Genomic DNA, 21,843 nt, shown 5'->3' on the forward strand with positions numbered 1-21,843 from the left:
ACAGTAAACCCCTTTATCCTTACATTTTTACATGCAGGCGTTCATTGCAAAGAATCTTTGGTCTGGTTTGAGACCCCTGGTCTCTGCTACACCATTGATGCTGGGCTCTCACTGCGACTCTTCCTGGCCATCCTGTTGCTGCCCTGTATCAAGAAGATCCTGCAGCCCTGGGTCCACAGGACTGACCCTACCCCACTGTCCCCTCCATGCTCCAGCAGATCATAGATTGGGTGGCTGCTGGGGTGGATCAACATAGAACTCTGGGTTTGGGTAGTTGCAGGGTTGGTCAGCCTGCCAGCTCTCTACTGTCTTCACCACCAGGGGGAGCTCTCCAGCATTGCCCCCAGCTAGTTTACCCCTTGGAGTGATGAACAAGGGGCAGGGCCAGGCTTTCACAGCCCCAGGGTCTGTTCTCTCACACCTACACCTTCAGGGTCAGCTCTACTGTGTTGTCCAGGGGAGGTGTGTAGGGGAACTCTACTATGTGTCCAGAGTGCTGTGAATGAGGAGGGGCAGGGCCAGCTCTTCCCCCTGCCTCAGGTGTTGGGGACCTCTCCCTTGCCCCTGCCACCACATGACAGATGAGTAATGGGATAGCTCTCCCATGCTCACAACATCGGGGCTGGCTCACGCACACCTCGGCCAACAGGGTCAGCTCTACAGGCGCTACCTAGGTGAGGAGCAGGGCCCTATTTCCCGAGTGCTGCGGCTGGTAAGGGAGAGGGTCAGCTCACTTCTCTGTTGCAGGCAGTAAGGGGCAAGGGGCTGGGGCCATCTCTCCCCCACCCACACTGCTGCATGACAGACAGTAGTGGGGATGGCTCTCCCGTGCTCACAAATTCGGGGCTGGCTCATAGGGCTTTATTGTGCTGCCTGCTCCCGAGTGTTGCAGCTGGTGGGGTCAGGGACAGCTCGCCTGCCCTTGTGACCTCTGTAGTCTTGCTTTTAAGGTCAAGGAAAAGCACTAATAAACAGCTGGCACCCGACCATGAGTTCAGCATTTATCAAGCCCAGCGTCTTGTCCACTTCTCTCATTGCTGCAACCAAATACCTGACAAGGGGCAACTCAGAGGAGAAAGGGTCTATTTCCACTTACACTCCATCATGGCTGGGGAGGCATGGCAGTGGGAACACAAGGTGACTGATCACATGGCATCCCCAGTCAGGCCGCAGAGAGAGACGGATGCTGCTGCTTAGCTTGCTCTCACCTTTTAATGTAATTCAGGACTCAGCTCAGGAAATGATGGCCACATTCACCTCAACAAACCTGACCTGGGCAATCCTTGCCTCGCAGATGTGCCCACAGGCTGGTCTCTCCACCAGTTCTAGATCCTGCCAAGTTGACAATGACCATGACACCACATCAGCTTAGCCTGACTTGTTTTTAAGGTTCAGGTGTCTAAATGGTTAAGTAACTAGCTTTCTTTTCGGGGCCTCTGACCCTATCCATCAGCCTCTCTTCAGACATTTCACTACTCCACATGTTAAACACATTTGGGTGACGCGAGCCTGTAATTCCAGCATTCAAGTGTCTGAGGCAGAGGAGCAGGGATTTCTGCCCAGCCTGGGCTATGTAGAAGAGTCACCCTGCTTTCGTTGTTTGTTACTAGCAATCGAACATTGTTATAACCGATCTTCTGTTGTCGTTTTCTTCAAGACAGGGCTTCTCTGGGTAGTAGCCCTGGTTGTCTTGGAACTCACTCTGTAGACCAGGCTGGCCTCAAACTCACAGAGATCCTCCTGTCTGAGTGCTGGGATTAAAGGCATGCACCGCTACCACCTGGCTTGAGTGTTGGCAGCTCACAGAAAAGGACAGGGAAGAAGAAAACAGAGTTGTGTGTGCTTGCCCTCACTTTCACTGACAAGTCTGAAGCCCTGTTGCTGTGGGACTCCTTTAACATCAGAGCCAACTTCCTGGGATTCCAGTGTGGACCAAAGACCAGTCCTTCAGTGCTGTAGTAGGAAGGCTGAGACATAATCCTTGTGAACTGAATGACTATTAGGTCTCTCTAGTGTGAGACTGTCGGAGAATTAGGCAGAAAGGACCAATTATTGGATACTGATTTATTGATTTATTTGCTGATTTGCTTAAAGTGCCGCTTGCCCTACCTATTTGCCGAGCGTGACTTCGCTCGCTAACGGGAACAGAATGACCTGGGGAAATAGCTAATACAGCAGGTCGTTGCCCTTCACAACCTGCTGACTGCCACGTGTGCGACTGTAAAACCTCACTTGCCTGTCCCACCGTGTGGTTTTAGAGTATAATATGAGAAGACAAACTGGACTAGGGCTTGAGACCTTTCAAGAGCCGTCCTGGCTTTGGCTCACTGGGAACATCTCCTCTCCTCTATTCTAAGTGGTGTCAGAGTGCTTACCGCAGAATGATTACCACAAGACAGCCTCATCCTGTAAGTCAACCAAATAAATCCCCTTTACATATGTATATGAATATAAATGTAAAGGGGATTCGTTTTACTTGTGTATATATGTATATGTATGTGTGCATGTATATATGTATTTATAGGTATATATATACATATATATGGGTGCATGCATGTGTATGTGTGTATGTACATATGTGCATGAATGCATGCACATTTATGTGTATATGTGCATGTATATTATGTGTGTATGTATTATATACATGCATGTGTATATGTATGCGTGCACATATATGTATTTATGCATATGCACGCGTGTATGTATATATGTGTGTATTTATAAGCGTATTTATGGGCATATGCATGTCTTCATGTATGTATGCATTTGTTTGCATGTATGTGTGCATATGTGTATACATGCATATATCCTTATGTATGCATGTATGTATGTGTATATATGTACATATATGGTGTATGTGTATATGTACACATGTATGTGCGTGTATATATATATTGTGTGTATGTATGTATATGTATGTGTGTATATATTCGTTTTGCCAGTTCTTTTCCTTTTGAAAACCCCAACTAAAACAAGCATGGGCTCTAGGGCGTCTTCTGAGACAGCAAAAAGAAGTCTTGCTGGAACAGACCAGCTGACAAAATGCTTGCCTTGTCAGCACAAGGACCTGAGTTTGGATCCCAGAGCCAGGTAAAAAGGTAGATACGGTGGTCATCCCAGTGATGGAAGGAGGGGAAGTGAAGACAGGTGGGTCCTGAGACTCACTGGACAGCTAGCCCAGCCAATGAGAGCTCCAGACCAATGAGAGACCCCATTTCAAACAAAAGGTGGAAGATTCCTGAGGAATGACACCCGAGGTAGTCCTCTAACCTACACACACACTCTCACACGCACGCAGACATACACACAGGCATGCACACATACACACACAGAGACAGACACACACACACACAGAGAAGCAAAACCACAACACAAAAGCAAAACCAAACAATAATAATTTTTTTTTCATTTTGAGACAAGGTCTTGCTCAGCTGTCTAAGTTGGCCTGAACTTGAAGTCATCCTGCCTCAGCCACCTGAGTAACTGGGAAGACAGACCTGGGCTATCAGGCCTAGAAGGTTTTTGGTTTTGTTTGGTTTGAGTAGAGGCAGATGTGTGCTGTGGGAGCTCCCTCCACTCTTTCAGCCAATAGCCTTTAAGATACCAGCCCACTTGGGTGTGGATATTTTGCTTTAAAATGCAGTGGTAGCCCTGCAGCATGCTCTCTCTCTTGCTTCCAGCTCTGCTTCCAGCTCCGTGACTCTGTTCTTGGTCACACAGAGGGTTGTTGTCTAGGACAGTGATCTGTAAATTTTTTCCTTAAATAAATAACCCTTTTATTAATCATAATTCCAAACTGGCGTGGAATTGTTTTGTGATTAATGTCTACACCTGGTGCCCATGTGGATTTAAACTCCACGCCTCTGGGCTCCATGGGCCCCAGACAGTCTCTGCCTGCCTGGTTTGCTCTTTCCTGAGCAACGCAAGTCAGAGCGCAAGTGGTTCGGGGCAACTCTTTGTCACATGGCGGCGTATGCGGCTTCTGGGTTACTCTTCTCTGCCCCTGGATTCTGGGTTTCTGGTTCCATGTATGGAATTGATTTAATTACATTTACTTTGTTGAGCAACTCATATTTCCCAGTCTTTAGCAAATACCAAGGAAGACACTGAAACAGGACCATTTCTGTCACCTTCGCACTGATTCTAGTTGTGACTTGGAAACATCGCCATCTGCTGGAAAACAGGTAATATGGCAGTTTTCATTTCCAATGCAACTTTTACTGCTTTCTTTACTAATACAATAGATTATATCATGAGAGGCTTATATGACTATGGGGATACCTCAATTTACTGATTACTAGGTTTCAGTTTTCTTCTCCATATTCTATCATTAAGGAAGAATATGGCACTCCTAGGAATGATACAATCTTTATGGACTAATAAGGAACAGTTAGTTGACAGGATTAAAATAATCGAAAATCAAAGGTTATCTGAACAAGTGGATACTATGATAGACAGAATTGACTCCATATCTAACAGTACTAGGAAGTTATCTGAAAGAATTCATACTGTTAAATTTTAAATTCAAAAATTATCAAAAAGTTTTGATAAAGTAAAAGACCGAATCTACCTCCAGGATGGCAATCTACATAATATTCAAGAAAAGTCCAAGGAGGAGATGTTATCTTTAAAGGAGAACATTAAAACCTTGGAATCACAGGTGCAGAATAAGGACCAGAGACTTGATGCCTCCATGAAATCACTAGAAATATACACAGGCCAGGAGATTCAGGCTTTACAAAAAACAACGATAAAAAGATTTGAAATGATTGAGGAAATTATTGGAGCTGGTGAACAGGAAAAGAAGGCACAAGGACAGGATGCAACATCGCCAGTGGCTGTCAGAACTGGATTACCCAGGGTTTTAGTGTCCTACCCTGTAATTTACTCTGACAAAGCATCAACTTCTAAAGGCTCGAAGAGAGCCCAAGAAGGTAGATGGACGCCAATAGGAATGAATGATCTAAAAGAAATTAAGCAAGCTGTTGTAACTTATGGCTTGCATTCCACATTTGTTAAGGAGATGATAAAGACCTGGACTTCTAACGTCAGGGCAACCCCCCCTCATGACATTTTTCAATTAGTTTCAGCAGTCCTGGATGATGGACCTTAGCTGATGTTTGGAATTTATTTCAGAGAAGAAGCCAAACATTTGGAACAACAGGGAAAAGCTAAAGGTCTTGAGGTTTTCCAAGATCAAATTCTTGGACCATATGCTGAACCACAGGTCCAAGCTCTTTACAACGAAGAACTGTCCCTATGCCACAAAGCAGCCTTGAATGCTTGGGATAGGATTCAAAAACTAGGGAAAAGGATGAAATCATATACCAGGGTTAGGCAGGGACAGAGAGAACCCTTTACTTATTTTTTACAAAGATTAATTGAGGCTCTACAAAGAGGAGTAACAAACCCAGAAGCTAGACGAACAATTCTTGAATCTCTGGCTTTTGAAAACGCAAACTTAGAATGCAAAAAGATAATTAGGCCTTTAAGGTTCAGATCAGCACCTATAGATGAATGGATTCTGCATCAATGAATGTCGAGACATTTGACAATAATGATGGATCTTGGGGAGGAGAAGCGATTTCCAAAGCCATGAGGAGACATCAAACTGCCAAATGTTTCAATTGTGGTAAAATAGGACATCTGAGAAGAGATTGTAGGCAAGGAATTTCTATGAATAATGTCTCCTCTGGGGAAGGCAAAAACAGGAGACCTCAGCCTTCAGGAATATGTAGAAGGTATGGTAAAGGCCTACATTGGACCAACGAATGCAGATCAACAACAGACAAACAAGGCAACCTGATACTATCAGAAAACTCCTTGAGGAGCCTCTTGCAGGCCCCCAAGCCAAAGGTGGCCCAGTAATTCCCAGTTACAGTGGAGAACGTGTCTCATCAAGAAAATTAAAAAATCCAATGCCTACTGTAAAAAGCAATACTGGTCTGAATGATGGGTTAAATGTGGAAGTTAAGTAAAAAAAAATCCAATAGGACAGAGGAAATGTATATTTTGGCAGACTTCTATTAATGATCAAAGACCAAAGCTAAGCGTTTGTATAAATGGAATTTTTATTGAAGGCTTATTAGACATAGGTGCAGATGTAAGTATCATTACTCCAGAATCTTGGCATCTGATTGGCCTTTTCAGGAGGTAGATGTTCAGTTCCTGGGAATTGGAACCCTATATCGGGTAAAACAAAAAGCATAAGATGTGTTGAATGCATAGGGCCTGAAGGGCAAGTAGGAAGACTAAGGCCATATATAGCCAATATTGCAGTGATTTTGTGGGGTTGTGACCTATTGAAGCAATGGAATGCCCAGATTAACATTCCTGCAACCCCAAAAATTTATGTTTCTGAGGAAAATATTACAAGATATAGATGACAGACACCAGCCATTTGGGCTGTACACAAAGCAATTGATAAACCTTCAGAGATACCATCAGCCCTACCTTTAAAATGGTTAACTGAGAAACCAATATGGGTTAAGCAATATGGCTTCTAGCTGAGGAAAAGTTGCAGGCTTTAGAACAGCTGCTACAAGAGCAACTAGATGCTCAACATATAGAAGAATCTACTAGCCCTTGGAATTCTCCTGTATTTGTTGTTAAAAAGAAATCTGGAAAATGGAGAATGGTGACAGATCTAAGGGCTATCAACAGGTTATTCAACCTATGGGCCCTCTACAATCTGGAACTCCTCTGCCTTCTCTGTTACCAAAGGGATGGCCTCTCATAGTTATTGACTTAAAGGATTGTTTCTTCACTGTACCTTTACATGAAAAGGATAGAAAAAAGTTTGCCTTCACAATGCCTACTTGTAATAGTTCTCAGCCTACTAGGAGATATTAATGAACTGTCCTCCCACAGAGAATGCTCAATAGCCACACCCTGTGTCAATACTTTGTCAGCCATTCATTGGAAATAATTCATAAGCAATTTCCTAAGTCTATAATCTACCATTACATGGATGACATTTTGTTATCTGATTCAAATATAGATACTTTAGAAAGGATGTTTGAAGAAGTAAAGAAAGTCTTGCCTAGGTGGAGATTACAAATTGCTCCTGAAAAGATTTAAAGAGGAGATCCTGTTAATTACCTAGGTTACATAACAGGTTTACAGAAAATTAGGACACAAAAGGCACAAAATAGGAGAGACTGGTTACATCCTCTTAATGACTTTCAAAGATTGTTTGGAGACATTTCCAGTCTATGACTGGCTGTTGGGATAACACCTGATCTAATAATTCAAAACGTTAGATGCTGATAAAGATTTGAATAGTCCCAGAGAATTAACAGCTGAAGCAGAAAAGGAACTGACAATGGTTGAGGAAAAATTACAGGAGGTACATGTGGATAGGGTGAATCCAAATCTTCGTTGTAGTCTAGTCATATTGCCTTCCAGAATTTCTCCTATGGGAATTTTAATGCAGAGGGAAAATATTATTTTAGAATGGATTTTTATACCACATAGACCAAGTAAAAAATTAAGAACTTATATGGAAAAAGTCTCTGAATTAATTACAAAAGGTAAACTGAGACTTTGTCAACTAGCAGGTATAGACCCAGCAGAAATTATAGTGCATTTCACTACTGATGAAATAAAAAAGTTATGGCAGAATTATATGCCATTCTTATGATTCTAAGGGATTTTGAAGAACCTCTTAATATAGTTACTGATTAACAATATGCAGAAAGAGTTATTTTGTATATTGAAACCACTGAATTTATACCAGATGATACAGAACTGACTTCATTGTTTATCCAGGTGCAAGACATAATCAGGAATAGGCTTTGTCCTATGTACATAACACACATCCGATCCCATATGGGTGTGCCAGGTCCTCTAGCACAAGGTAATGCAGAAATTGATCAATTATTGATTGGAAGTGTGTTGCAGGCCTCAGAATTTCATAAAAAACGTCATATCAATAGCAAAGGTTTAAAGAAAGAGTTTTCTATTACATGGCAACAAGCTAAGGAGATTATAAAGAGATGTCCTATTTGCTCTTTGTATAATAAAGTACCATTGCCTGCAGGGAGTAACCCAAAGGGTACTCAAAGGAATGAAATCTGGCAGATGGATGTGTTCCACTTTACGAAATTTGGTAAATTAAAATATGTACACCATATGTATAGCATAGACATGTATTCAGGTTTTCAATGGGCAACTGCCTTGAGCTCAGAAAAAGCTGATTCGGTAATCACACATTTATTGAAAGTTACAGCCATCATGGGTATACCTGCACAAATAAAGACAGACAGTGGTCCAGCATATGTATCTAAAAAAATGAAATTTTTTTTGCTTATTATAATATAAATCACATTACAGGTATACCAAATAATCCCATAGGTCAGGCAGTTATAGAAAGGTCAAATCATACTATAAAGAATATGTTGAACAAACAGAAAGGGATGGAAAATACCCCCCGAAATAGATCGCATAATGCTTTATTAACCTTGAATTTTTTTAACGCTAATGAGAAAGGAACAATAGCAGCAGAGAGGCACTGGATAATGGAAAAACTTCTGAATTGAATCAGCCAGCGTATTTCAAGAATGTGTTGACCTCACAGTGGAAACCAGGAGATGTACTACGTTGGGGAAGAGGTTTCACTCTTGTTTCCACAAGAAAAGAAAAATTATGGATACCATCAAATGTAATAAAGATTCTCTCTGAAAAGGAGAAACCTATTGAAACAGAGAAATGACAGCTCATCCACAATGGTGACAACCATACAGGCGGTAAGGAAAGCCATATAGGGTTGGGGCAGGGTTCTGCTCCTATCTTTGCAGGAAAATGGACATCATCAAAAATTCAAGAGACCCTGGATGTTTGAATGCTGCTAGAAGAAAAAATAACTATCCACTAAGGAGCACCTAGAAAACAGAATATGGCTTATGAATCCAGGTATGGGTTACATTTATACACACAAACACACACAAACACAAACACACGCATAGATATTAATATATTCAGCTGATTTTGGAGTTGAACAATGGCTCTGTACTTCTCCAAATCAATGCATGTTGTTAAAATGAACATTTAGAGTTTCTGTCTCATATCAGGAGCCATCTGGTATGGGACAGAAGAAAGACTATAGGAAAAAATGCCTTTTTTGTCTATATCATATTCTTCATTGAATGTATGTCTATATGAATGATGTTCACGTTTTTCATGATGAACATAGATTTTCCTACTGATCCTTTTCCTGTAGTAATCTTTGAAGCTTCCAGGAAGAAGATGGGGCCCCACAGCAACAACTATACCTAGTTGAGATGACATCGTGATGCAGACAGCGCTACTATAAGACCAGCTTTGGGGTACCAGCTGCTGAAATGGTGCACCTTTTCCTGACATTCTGGCCAGAACTCCAAATAAGAACTTTGAAAGAAAAAAGAAAACCTATCTATTGACTGCTCAGAAACTGTTTGCAACTACACTAGACAGTAATTTTGAAACTTAACCATTACTTTAATTTTGCAGGATCCTATTAAGAGAACATCGCCCCCATGACAGCGGGAAGCAGTTCTAGAAGACGATGCCCCCATTTCAAAAAAGTTTGTCCATAGGTTTGGGAACACTGTTTAGGGGTTGTTGATTATTACTTGTATTAGATAGAGGGTTGGGGTGAAAACTATGTTTGTTAAAAAAAAGGGGGGATAGTAATAGTGGGCAACAGAGTGACTACTTGTGAGCTATTATTCATGAATAATTTACATTGGTATGGTTTTTGTATATTGATACAAGTTCAAATTATATTTGTTACTTTTGTTTACATTATTTGTACACCTACACAAAGTTATTTTGTCAGATTGTATATATGTACTCTATGAGCATGTCCTTCAATTCTCTGTCCCTCATTATTTCCAGCTGTTCACTTGGCCCTCAACAGCATCTGCCACTGTCTCCAGCTGTAGAATGTTAGGTCTGAAAGATTTTTCCATCAGAATTCTGCAGCTATTGTTCTGCTGCGTTTAGAACCTATGGTTGCTACTAAGGAAACAGAAGCCATGAGGATCCCTGGTCCTTAGTATGTGACTTGTTCCTTACTAACTAAAAGGGTTCCCGATTTTCCCATCGGCCCTGATAGTCTGAAGTTTCACAAAGTGTTTCTGTGGCTCTCTGAATCCACGGTACTAGGTACCTTTTAATCTAGAGATCTGGGTGCTTCAGTTTGGGGACAGTTCTCTTGTGTTTTCTTAGCTGGCCTACCACGGTTATAATCCCAGAATTTGGAGGCAGGAGGATCAGGAGTTCAAGGCTAGCCTGGCCTACATCATGAATCAGAGGCCAGCCTGGGCTCTGTGAGACTCTCCCATTCCGTTGTTGTTTCTTTTTTAATTACTTTTGTTTGATGTTAGACGTCCTGGACTGGTTTCTCTCCCTTCTTCTTTTCCCTCTATTTCTGTCTATAACCCTTCTGTTGGTTTTCCAGTGTCAACTCTGGTAAATTTTAACTTCCCAGGGACTTCTTTAATTCCGTGATTTTTTTTTTTTTTTAATGGCAAGGTGACAAGGGAGGAGGGCCAGGTGCTTATAAAGTGGCCTGGGACCTTCGCCATAATCTTTCTCTCTACCTGAGGTCTACCTCCAAGGTCTCCCATGGCTCCTCTAGTTTGGACTCTGACGCTGCTGGTGGGGGCTGCCTGGGGCCAGGACCAAGCACCTGCCCCTGTGCGGTAAGCTGGACTTGGGGACAGCAGTGACAAATGGGGCAGAGGTTTTCTGGGTTGCATCTGGGGATGCCAGAGGGAGCGGGAAGGTTAATAACAAAGAGGCCTAGCTCAGTATGGTAGTGCATGTCTGCCATCTCAGCAGAGATAGGAGGATCAGGAGTTCAAGGCCAGCCTCAACCGCAGGAAGCCCTGCCTCAGAATAACAAATAAAAAATGAAAAGAGCTAAGGATGTAACTCTGTTGGTCAAGGGCTTGCACGACAAACACAAAGCGCAGGGTTGAAGTTCTGGATGTCGTATGAACCTGGTGTGGTGACTCAGGACGTAACACTAGCATTTGGAGGGTGGAGACAGGAGGATAGGGAGTTCAAGGTCACACTTGATTACACGTCAAGTTTAGGCAAGCCTGGGCTACAGGGGACCCTGCCTCAAAAACCGAGAAGACAGAAGACTGGGGAGAAAGGTCAGAAGAGTGGGAATGGGGAGAAGACGATCTACTGACCAGGATGGGGAGAGCCTTACATCTCCACAACCTGAAAGTGAGGTGGCATGCCAAGCCGGGGAGGGAAAGACAAAGAATTTACACTCCCCAACACCCCAGGGTGGGCCTAGCTGAGTTCTAGCACCAGAAAATGAGAGGTAGCTTAGGTTCCTTGGACTTGAGTGCAGGGCTTTGGACAAGGTGCAGGTGAATTGTGGGGAATTATGACCCAAGCTGCAGTTTGAAGAGGAAGGGTTTCTTTGTGGGGTTTGTAAAGCGTGGAGGACTGGATGTGGTGGTGCAAACTTGCAATCCTAGCACTAGGGATGAGGGAGGCAGGAGGATTGAAAGCTTGAGGCTTGCCTGGGCTACTCATCCAAAGACTTTTGATTCTAAAAGAAAAAAAAAAGCTGGGTGTCGTAGTGAACTCCTGCAATTTCAATACTCAGAAGGTGGAGGCAGGAGAATTATGAGCATAAGTTTTCCTCAGTTCTACAGGGAGCTTGAGGCTAGGCTGGGTTACGTGAGACCCTGTGTCAAAAGAAAGGAAGGAAGGAAAGAAGGAAGAAAAAAAAGAAATAGTATTAAAATATAATCATAGTCTTATGATAATTTTAATAATGACAAAGGCAATGTGTTTTGCCTTCTGAAAACCAATCCCAAGGAGACAGAATTCTCTGGACTGGAAACCAATGACGCGCACTTCGTTGGAGAGCTGTGAGTCGAGACCAGGGCTGCTGGGGCCTCCTTTCCCTCCTCACACTCCGTGTTCTAACCGGGAACTCCAGTCCCTAGCACAGGGCTTGTTGTCAGGGCACAACATAGGAAAAATGTGCTAAGGGCAGCTTCTAACCAGCCAAGGGCAGAGGGAACAGTGGAGGAACTGTCAACTCCACCTGAAAGATTCCCGTTCAGATTAAATATAACAGATACATTGGCTATGGTGGCACAGGTCTGTCATCCCAGCTTTGGTAAGTTCAGATCCAGCCTGGGCTGCACAGTAACAAGACCTTGTCTCAGAAGAACAAAACAATTGGCTAGGTATTAGAGTGCACACTTGTAAGCTCTCAGGAGGCAGAGGCAGAAGGATCCGGAGTTCAAGGCCACTTTGAACTCTGCGAGAATGTGAGACCTATTTAAGCGGGAGGAGATGTGGGAGATAACTCAGTAGGTAAAGTTAGTGCTTGCTGCACAAGCGTAAGGACCTGGGTTCGATCCCCCAGTATCTATGTAAAAAGTTGGGTTGGGAGCACACCCTCTGGTCCCTGCAGTAGAGAGGTAGAGAGACAGAAGGACCTATCTCTAGTGTTCTCTAGCCAGTCAGAATAGTAGCATCAATGAGCCCTGGGTCATGAGAGACCCTGTCTCAAAACATTAGGTGGACTGAAGAAGACACCTGAGCAGTTAACCTCTGCTCTCTACATGTATGCACCATGTTAGTGTGCATTCGAGCATGCTCATGTGCACATACGCACACATACACACACACCCAAGATAATATGATAATAGCCACAATAAAACACATGCCAAGACAAGGCCTGTCTGACTAAATCAGTCCAGACTCCAGTTTGCGCTCCCTGACTTTGTCAACTGCTTACTCTTTTCCCTAGCTTTGCATTTCTCCCCAGGAATTCTGTCTCTCGCACCTCTGAACGCTTAGTGGTGGCCTTCTCTAAGCTTAGTGACCCTGCTGACCCCATCTCCCAGTGAGGCTCTGTGACCTGACCCCTGCCCTCTGCCCTTCCTGAGGCCTCACAGAGGTTCTTTCTTCCCAGCCATTCTCACAAAGTGTGACTTTGAAGATGACACCAGACCTTTGTGTGACTGGTCTCAAATGTCCTCGGATGATGGGGACTGGCTTCGGACGACTGGACCCTCCCCCACTGGCACTTCTGGCCCCCCCGGGGGCTACCCCAATGGAGGTAATGAAGGGGAGCCTAAAATTTGGAGGAGGACCGTGGAAAAGGGATGAAGTTGGGAGGGGACTACTGGAAGCTGAGCTGAGGGGAGGGAGGGTGGAGAGGTCAGCTCCTGAAGACAGTGAGGTCTCGACCTCCCCCATTCTGTCTCCCCGTAGAGGGCTATTACCTGCACATGGATGCCAGCACCTTCCCTCGGGGTGGAGTGGCACGCCTGCGCAGCCCGGACATATGGGAGCAAGGCCCACTCTGCATCCATTTCGCCTTCCACATGTTTGGGCTGTCATGGGGTGCGCAGCTCAGACTGATGCTGCTCAGGGGTCGGAAGCACCAGCGGCCCAACGTGCTCTGGAAACATGTGAACACCCAGAGTCCCTCCTGGATGCCCACGACTGTCACTGTGCCAGCAGATCGTGATATACCAAGCAGGGTGAGGCCGAGAGCAGATCTAGAGATCTGGGAGGGAAGGGTCTGGAAGAAGGGGGCCTAGGAAGGTAGGCAATGGCAAAGAGGGGATCCAGAGGGCACATAGGGAGTTTTCTTGCAGCAAGCCTGGTGACCTAAGTTCAGTCTCCAGGACCCATATGATAGAAGGCTAGAGCCAACTCCCAAGACGACCTCAGACATCTGTGCCATGTGCTATAAATGAATGTAGGTTTTAAAAAGAGACCTGGATCCCCAGTCATCTGAATTCAGGGTGGACATCAGCAGCCACAGCAGAGAAGGGAAGCCAACCATGTGACTCACAGGGTCAGGGTCTCTTTGTTCCTAACTCCACAGCTGATGTTTGAGGGCATAAGGGGCAACACTGCCTACCTGGACATCTCTCTGGATGGCCTCTCTATCCGGAAGGGCACCTGCAATCGGAGTGAGTTCCTGTCCCTCTTGGGTGCCTCTCCCTCTCCTGACCCCTGTCAAACTTTCCGAAGTAGGGGTGAGACAGCTCAGCGACCAGGACCCTGGTTTTTCATGAACTGAGGCTCCTGGTTTCCTGTGGCTACCTCGCCCCAGACCCCTGGCTCCTAAAGCAGTCGCTCTGTAAGAGGTCCCCTTTTGAGATGGAGGTATAGGGGATATCCGGTCTACTGTCTACTGTGATTGACCAGGACACATGACCACAGGCTGGTCTATCTTAGCACTGGAAACCCCATGTGTCAAGAAACCCTTGGTGGGGTGGGAGCTGTGTCTTAGTCAGTAGAGCACGTGCCTAGCATGCACAGAGCCTGGGTTCCATCCCCAGCTCTGCATTCAACAGGTGTAGGGCACTTTTAATCCCAGCATTCTGGAGGCGGAGGCAGGAGGATCCCAAGTTGAAGGTCATCCTGGCCTACACAGCCCAGGGCTTCATTCCACGCTGTCTCTAAAACAAAATTAGTCTTTGGTTCCACGAAAACCTGAATGTGAAGTCACCGTAGGTGTTAGTCCCATCCTACTAATTACTCTGATACATACAGAATGGCCCTTTAAGACTGACTGGGAAAGAAAGGAAAATTCCAGAAGCTAAGAAGGGAAAACTCATCGAACACGGGGCCTAGGCCAGATGCTCCACAAACATAATTCAATTTACAGCCTCACACAGAGCTGATTCCCAGGTTACAGAGAGAAGCCTGAGACTGGGCAGGTTATGGAATCTGTGCTAAGAGTGGCATTCATGGGCAATAAGAGAGAGGTGGGCCTCAAAGCAGTTTAGAGCTCACAACAACCTTGAGAGTGAACCTCGGAATTCAGACCCCAAGCGGAGGCATTTTTTTTTTCCTATGGCAGAAAGCTCATTCCTTTTGATATTGGGGTTTAACCAGGGCTTTGTGTATATTGGGCAAATGCTCTACCACTGAGCCATGCCCTCAGCTTCTCACTGGAGAATTCTGCACAAGGGCCCTACCACTGAACAATGGCCTCGGTCCCTCACTGGAAGGTCTTTGGAAAATATTTCACTGCGGAGCCCTGTCCTAAGCCCCATATGGGAAGATTTTAGATAAGTGCCCTGTGTCTACAATACACTCTTAGCATTTGTTTTTAGTGGATGGGCTTCTTTTAAAAATATATATGATTTATTTTTATTTCATGTTCATTGATGTTCTGCCCAAATGTATGTCTATGTGAGGATGTCTTGGAACTGACATTAAAGACAAGCGTGAGCTGCCAGGTGGGTGCTGGGAACTGAACCCAGGTGCCCTGGAAGAGCAGCCAGTGCTCTCAATCCCTGAGCCATCTCTCCAGCTTCCACTCTTGGCTTTTCGATAGGAAATTCTAGGCAGGTGTTGGATTGCTATGACCCACTTTCCCACTGGGGGATTCTAGGCAAGTGCTCTACCACTGAGCCATACCCCAGTCCCTCACTGGGAGATTCTAGGCAGGTGCTCTACCACTGAGCCATACCCCAGCCCCTCACTGGGAGATTCTAGGCAGATGCTCTACCACTGAGACATACCCTAGCCCCTTCTCTTCTTTCCCCTCTCTCAGTATGCATGTCCCAGATGTGCACCTTTGATACTCTAAACAATCTCTGTGGCTGGAGCTGGGTCCCAACTGCCACCGGGGCCAAGTGGACTCAGAAGAAGGGATCATCGGGGATGCCGGGTGTGGGACCTGATGACGACTTCTCTAGCCCTGGCAGTGAGTACTGAACATATCCCTTGACTGTCTGGGCTCCTGTGACCTCTACATCTCCTACAGTAGCACCCCTAGTCAGGTCAGGGGAAGCCCAACAGCCCCAAGCTTCTTTCAGCTCAGAGATCATGGCAGGAAGCATGATTTTGGGCTGGAGAGATGGTTCAGCGGTTAAGAGCACTGGTTACTCTTCCAGAGGACCTGGGTTCAATTCCCAGCACCCACATGGCAGGTCACAACTGTCTGTAACTCCAGTTCCGGGGGATCTGGCACCCACACACAGACATACATGCAGGTAAAACAGCAATGCACATGAAAATAAGTAAATCATTTAAACAAATCATTTTTAAAAAGAAGCATGATTTTAAGTACTTTCCAGCTCCCCCACCTCTGCATTGCCACGGTGGCTGCCGAGAGGGCTCTGCACAGCTAGCTCCTTACCTCCTTCCTTGGCATCTTCCAGTCTTCTTTCATCCAGTTATTCATCTGGTATTTACTGAGAACTTGAGAATCAGTGTGTAAAACTAGCAAGGAGCTAGGTATGATGGTATATGCCTGTAACCCTGGCACTCAGGAGGCTGAGGCAAGAGGAGGAGGGGTTCAAGAGCTGCCTAGTCAACACAACAAGTTCAAGTACAGCCTGGGCTAGACAAAAAATAAGGGTTAGGGATGTAGGTCAGGGATAATGTACTTGCCTAGCATGCACAAGGCTATGGGTTCCATTCTCAGTGCTACGAAAAGAAGAGAGGGGTAGGGAAGGGATGAAAAGAAAGAAAGGGAGGGAGCCAGGCGGTGGTGGTGCCTGTAATTCCAGCACTTGGGAGGCAGAGGCAGGGGGAATCTCTGTGAGTTCGAGGCCAGCCTGGTCTAGTTCCAGGACAAACAAAACAAAACAAAACAAAAAGGGGAAGAAAGGAGGCATGGTGATATATACCTGTAACCCAAGTACTTGGGAGGCCAAGGCAGGAAGATTGTGAGTTCAGGCCAGCGGAGCCTGGTCAGCACACTCTGCCATGTGAATTTCCTGCTGAGAAGCTGCTGTCTGGAACAGCAAGGTCTGATGAGGACTTCTGAGGAAGACTTGTAGTCTTCTAAGCCAAAATGTTCCTTCCCATTCATTCCATGGTGATCCCTTCTGCCTTCCCTCTTCCTGTCCTCCTGCCTGGGCAGGTCTCTTCCGGTTTCCACTATCCTCTCCTCCCTTCGTGTTCTCACACGAGGCCCTCCTCTTTATCGCCACGTAGTTCTTGATCCTCCAGGTTTTGGAGATCAACATCAAATGTTTCTTGATTTCCACTCCCAGTTTATACTTGTTCTTATAATCACTCATCTTCCTGGTCTGGGAGGTTTACCTTCTAGAAAATTCTTCAACCTCTTCTTCCCTTTCATTTGAAACCCCTGGTAAATTCCCTTGGCCATCTCCTCTCTGGAATCTTTAGCCTTTAACATTATGTCCCAAATCGGTCGTGTTAGTGGTGGTTGGTTGGGTTTTTAATCTTTGCTTTGAGTTCCAATCTCCAGCCTCGGTTCCCAAAGCGCCGGTTGAAACTCCAGGCTCCAGCAAGCCTGGCCGTTGTTGCTTCCTTACTTTCTACTCCTCTTCCTTGCTTTCTCCTTTGCATTTTATCACTTTGCATTTTATCACTTCTCCCCTCTCTTCTTCTGTTTTCCTGACGCCTGCTCTTTTTCTTGGTTTCTTGGCCTCCCTCAGCCCGAGGTTCTCAGGGAGCCAATGGGTGTTGGACAAGAGTACGCGTGCGTGTAGGAACCTCCAGGGCACATCCTACTTCCTCTCCCCTTGGTTACTAGCTGCGTCACTAAGCGAAACTCAGACTGATTGGCTGTCTGGCTAAGATTAAGAGACCTGAAGAGTCAGCACTAAAGAGACAAGATTGTGGTTTTGCGAGGATGTTTGCATTTACTATAGTGACACCGGGTCTTTAGCCAGTCCAAGCACTCTGCCAGTCGTGACTGGGTGTAACCCCCTCACCACTGCCACGTTCTAAGGCGGCAGTTGGAGTTCCCCAGGGCCAAATTCCTTTCTTCCCCAAGTTCCTACGCCTTCGCCTTGCTTACCTCCCCTCCATCCCAGCCATTTTACTTCACTGGCTCTCTCGTTGGCAGGTGGCTACTACATGCTCCTGGACCCTACGAATGCAAGACCAGGACAGAAAGCTGTACTTCTGAGTCCCCTGACCCATTCCAGCGGCTGCCTGACCCTGTCTTTCTACTACATAATGCGCGGCCGGTCGGCTGGCGATGGCCTTTTTGCCTATGCTTCATTCTTAGGTTAGAAGAGATCGTTGACCAGGACGCGTCTGGGAGGGTTGGATTGATGGGGAAATAAGAAGGAATATCTCTTCAGGATATAGGAAAACTCAATGTACTGTGAGACTGTTCCATGTTTTAGAAATGGGAAGGGCTCTGGATTCTAGAAAGTAAAAGCTCTGCCAGTCACAGTGGGCCATGTCTATAACCATAGCATTTAGGATTGATGGGCAGAAGATTAGAAAGTCAAGGCCTTTGCTACAAAGTGTATTTGAAGCCAGCCTATACTACAGGAGACTGTCAAATAAACAGAAGCAAACCAGTCAGGCAGTTCAGGTATTAAAGTGCTTGACACACAAGTTTGAGGACCTGACTCCCATGCCCAACACCCATGAAGAAAGCTAAACATAGTAACACTTGCTTACAACCCAGCACTGGGTAGGAAGAAACAGGATCCTTGGGAGCTCCATAGTCACCTATTGTAGGGTAACTAGTAAGCCCCAGGTCTGAGACACTCATTCCAAAACAAAATGGATAGCTCCTGAGGAATGATGCCTCAATTTGACTTCTGGTATCCATACACAAGTAAAGACATGTGTATGCACATGTGCATATAAACCTGCACACACATACATTTATGGGTATGCACATGCATTCGTGTGTTCTTGTACACATATGCACACACACAGCAGTAGCAAAAGCAAGAATGCATACTTGAGTATGTATGCCCACACACAAAACAGGAGAGTGGGAGCAAGAGTGCACACATGTGCTGTGAACATACACACAAAGCAGGAGAGACACGAGAAATGTAAATAGAGATAGATAGATGATAGATAGGTGATTGATAGATAGATGATAGATAGATAGATAGATAGATAGATGATAGATAGATAGGTGAGAGTGGAGGGTGGGAGAGAGAAAGAGAGAGGGGGGGGAGGCTAGGGGATTGCTTGCACCTGGAGGAATATTGCCCTAGAGTTCCTCATGCAACTTGCCCTTCACTCCAAGTCCCCATAAACTTCCTTCTCTTCTGGTTTTTCTCCATTTTAGGCAACATCCGGAAGCACACTCTCTTCTCAGGACACTATGGACCCAACTGGCAGGCTGTGTCTGTCAATTATACAGGACAGGGACAGATACAGGTACAGAGGGGCAAGGTCCTTGTTAGGAGTCCTTGCGTGTGGTAGGTTCTCGTAGGGTTGGGTGAGCTGAGGGTATCGGCATCAGGAGCAGGTGCTGGGTCTTAGTGGAGATACAAGATGGGAGGTGTCTTCTGCTGTCAAGGTGACAAAATACCCTAATAAAAGCAAGTTAAGGGACAAAGGGCTCATTCTGGATGACAGGTCAAGGGTACAGTCCACCACAGGGAGGAATTCACGGGGGCAGGAGCCTGAAGCAGCTGGTCACCGTCCACCCACAATCAGGAAGCAATGAGTGCTTGCTGCTGTTCAGCTCCCTATCACCACCAGTACAGTCCAGGATCCCAGCCAGGGAAGGGCGCCGCCCACAGTGGGCAGGTTTCCCCACCTCAATGAACACAACCAAGTTAATCCCCCAATAGGCATGTCCAGAGGCCTGTCTCCCAGGTGACTTTAGAGTTCATCAAGTTGATGGTTAATTCTAGTCTTCATAAGAGGACTGGAGGATTGGGGGTGGGGCATGGAGGGTTGATAGGCCGGATCACTGCAGGCCTATTCTCTTCTTTTCAGTTCATAGTGGTGGGTGTGTTTGGAGAGAAGCCAGAGCCAGCAATAGCTGTGGATTCTATCAGCATTTCTCCCTGTGGGGGTAAAAACAGACCTCGGGAACCTCTGTTGAGTTAGGGGTTGGAGTAATGGGTAGGGGTGGTGGGAGTGGGCACAGTCTGTGTCTCAAATTTTCCTCTTGGAATTTGTTAGAGGGCTTTCCCCAGTGCAACTTTGAAGACAGAATTCATCCTTTCTGTGACTGGAACCATGTGATAGGAGACGTCGGACACTGGAACTGGGGGAGTAAAAGTGTACCCACCCCCATCTCAGGACCCCCAAGAGAGTTCCCATATGGAGGTGAGGAGACTGAGGAACCTCCTCGGGGTTATGGATCTTTGCATCTACATCTAGCTAGCGACTTGGTGGTGTCATGAGGATGATGTAGGAATTAGGGATGATGGAGAATGTAGGGAACAACCTCCTGCAGGTGTTTATGGATGAGGACTCAGACCCAGAAAGCAGACTATGCCAAGGATGCTCAAGACAGTGGGATCATTGCAGCCCAACAGAAAAATCCAGGCTTCCCCATATGAACATGACTCAGTTGTAGAGTTGTTTAGAGTCCTCCGAAGAGGGGCTGGTGTGTGTCTTTGTGTGTATGTGTGAGTGCGTGTGTGTGTGTGCGCACGCACATGTGCTTGTGCATCTTAACAACAGAGCACTTGCTTAGCATGTGAAAGTCCCTAGGTTCCACCCCTGGCTTTGGGGGAAGGATGGAGAGGAGCAATAGAGTCTTTGCTCTGCCTTGAGCCCAAGACTTCAAAATCCACTGTCTTATCTTCAGCCAACACATTTGCAGGTGATGTCAATAGAATCTGTAGACCGGGTTTCCTGTGTCTTTGGGTCTTCTTCAGCTAAGAGTCTGTCCTAAAGGAGCAGAGTGTAGTTGTGAAGCCTCCATGTGATGGGAAGGCTAAGGTGGGGATATTGTAAGTTCTAGACCGGCCTGAGGTATACGACAAGACCCTGTCTTAGAAACTAAAAAAAAAAAAACAAAAAAACAAAAAACAGCAAGCCGCTAGACTTTTCTTGTAGGCAGAAATCAGAGTGTGTGGGAGTGGGGGTGGGGGGGGAGTCTCACCTTTCTGATTCCCTTCCTTCACCCAGGGGAGCATTATATTTACTTCGATTCAATCATGTTACCTGAGGTGGGACAGTCTGCCAGATTGGTGAGTCCACCCTTCTGTGCCCCTGGGGATGTCTGTGTGGAGTTTGCTTACCACATGTACGGCCTTGGAGAAGGTACCACGCTCAAGCTCCTGTTGGGGAGTCCTGCGGGCAGTTCTCCCATTTCTCTGTGGAAACGTGTTGGATCTCAGAGCACTGGCTGGGTGAACAGCTCTGTCACCATCGCTAAGGGACATCAGCAGCCCATGCAGGTGAGAGATGGAGAGTGGGCCTTGTATGTATCTGGGGGTGGGGCTTAGTAAGGGGGTTCATAAGTAAGGGGGTGGGTGATAAACTGAGTTAGGAAGGTGATACGTTAGTTCTCTTGGACACCCGACAGGAGCACCTTATTCAGGGAGAGGGTTATTTCAACTCAGGATATTTTTTTTTTTTGGTGGAGGGAGGGTGTAGCCCATCATGGTGGGGAAGGCATGTTGGCTGGGCTCATTCTGCATGAGCTTGCTGAGTGGCTCATAAAGATCACAAAGCAGGGACCAGCATCCAAAGCAAGGTCAGCCTACAGTCATCAAATGCCTGTCTCCCAGTGGTCTATATCTAAAAGGTCCTACAACCTCTCAAAACAGTGCCACTAGATGGGAACCAAGTATGCTAACACGTGCCTGCCCGGGGCATTTTAGAGTCAGGTTGCAATAGGGGAGGAGCTCAGGGAAGAGGCGGGCTTAAGGCTCCAGAGGCTGGAGATGTGCTGGATGGTTGAGGTTCTGACCAAGCCACCTGTGGGTAGAGGACAGGCACTGTGGAGTTTTTGAGTTTCTGGGGATTTATTTTCCTGTTCTTCTTCCTTTGTCCTCCATTGCTTTCAGTTGTTTCTTGAGGCCACCCGGGGTACCAGCACTGCCTTTGTCGTCGCTGTGAATTTCATCTTGATCAGTCATGGGCCGTGTCGGGCTAAGATGAAACCCGAGGACCCAGCTTCTTCCCTGCTCCCTGGTATGAGGATTAGAA

The 21,843-nt window shown here is 46.0% G+C and overlaps 1 protein-coding gene across 2 annotated transcripts in view; it reads left to right on the forward strand.

The window, feature by feature from the left end:
- Window positions 1–8,135: 8,135 nt before the first annotated feature.
- The window catches only part of Zan (zonadhesin), a 104,713-nt gene continuing 91,005 nt past the window's right edge, over window positions 8,136–21,843 (forward strand). For both annotated transcript variants that reach the window (XM_087903495.1, XM_087903496.1), the window contains exons 1-12: window positions 8,136–10,685; window positions 11,827–11,879; window positions 12,938–13,084; window positions 13,240–13,511; window positions 13,862–13,949; window positions 15,545–15,697; window positions 17,816–17,980; window positions 19,013–19,104; window positions 19,672–19,750; window positions 19,861–20,007; window positions 20,818–21,089; window positions 21,702–21,828. In XM_087903495.1, coding sequence (XP_087759621.1) covers window positions 10,609–10,685; window positions 11,827–11,879; window positions 12,938–13,084; window positions 13,240–13,511; window positions 13,862–13,949; window positions 15,545–15,697; window positions 17,816–17,980; window positions 19,013–19,104; window positions 19,672–19,750; window positions 19,861–20,007; window positions 20,818–21,089; window positions 21,702–21,828 — 1,672 coding nt within the window. In that variant the 5' untranslated portion in view covers window positions 8,136–10,608. The remainder of the gene's footprint in view (window positions 10,686–11,826; window positions 11,880–12,937; window positions 13,085–13,239; window positions 13,512–13,861; window positions 13,950–15,544; window positions 15,698–17,815; window positions 17,981–19,012; window positions 19,105–19,671; window positions 19,751–19,860; window positions 20,008–20,817; window positions 21,090–21,701; window positions 21,829–21,843) is intronic.

Source organism: Myodes glareolus, chromosome 2 (genome assembly GCF_982192425.1).
Source record: "Myodes glareolus chromosome 2, mMyoGla1.1, whole genome shotgun sequence".
NCBI lineage: Eukaryota > Metazoa > Chordata > Mammalia > Rodentia > Cricetidae > Myodes > Myodes glareolus.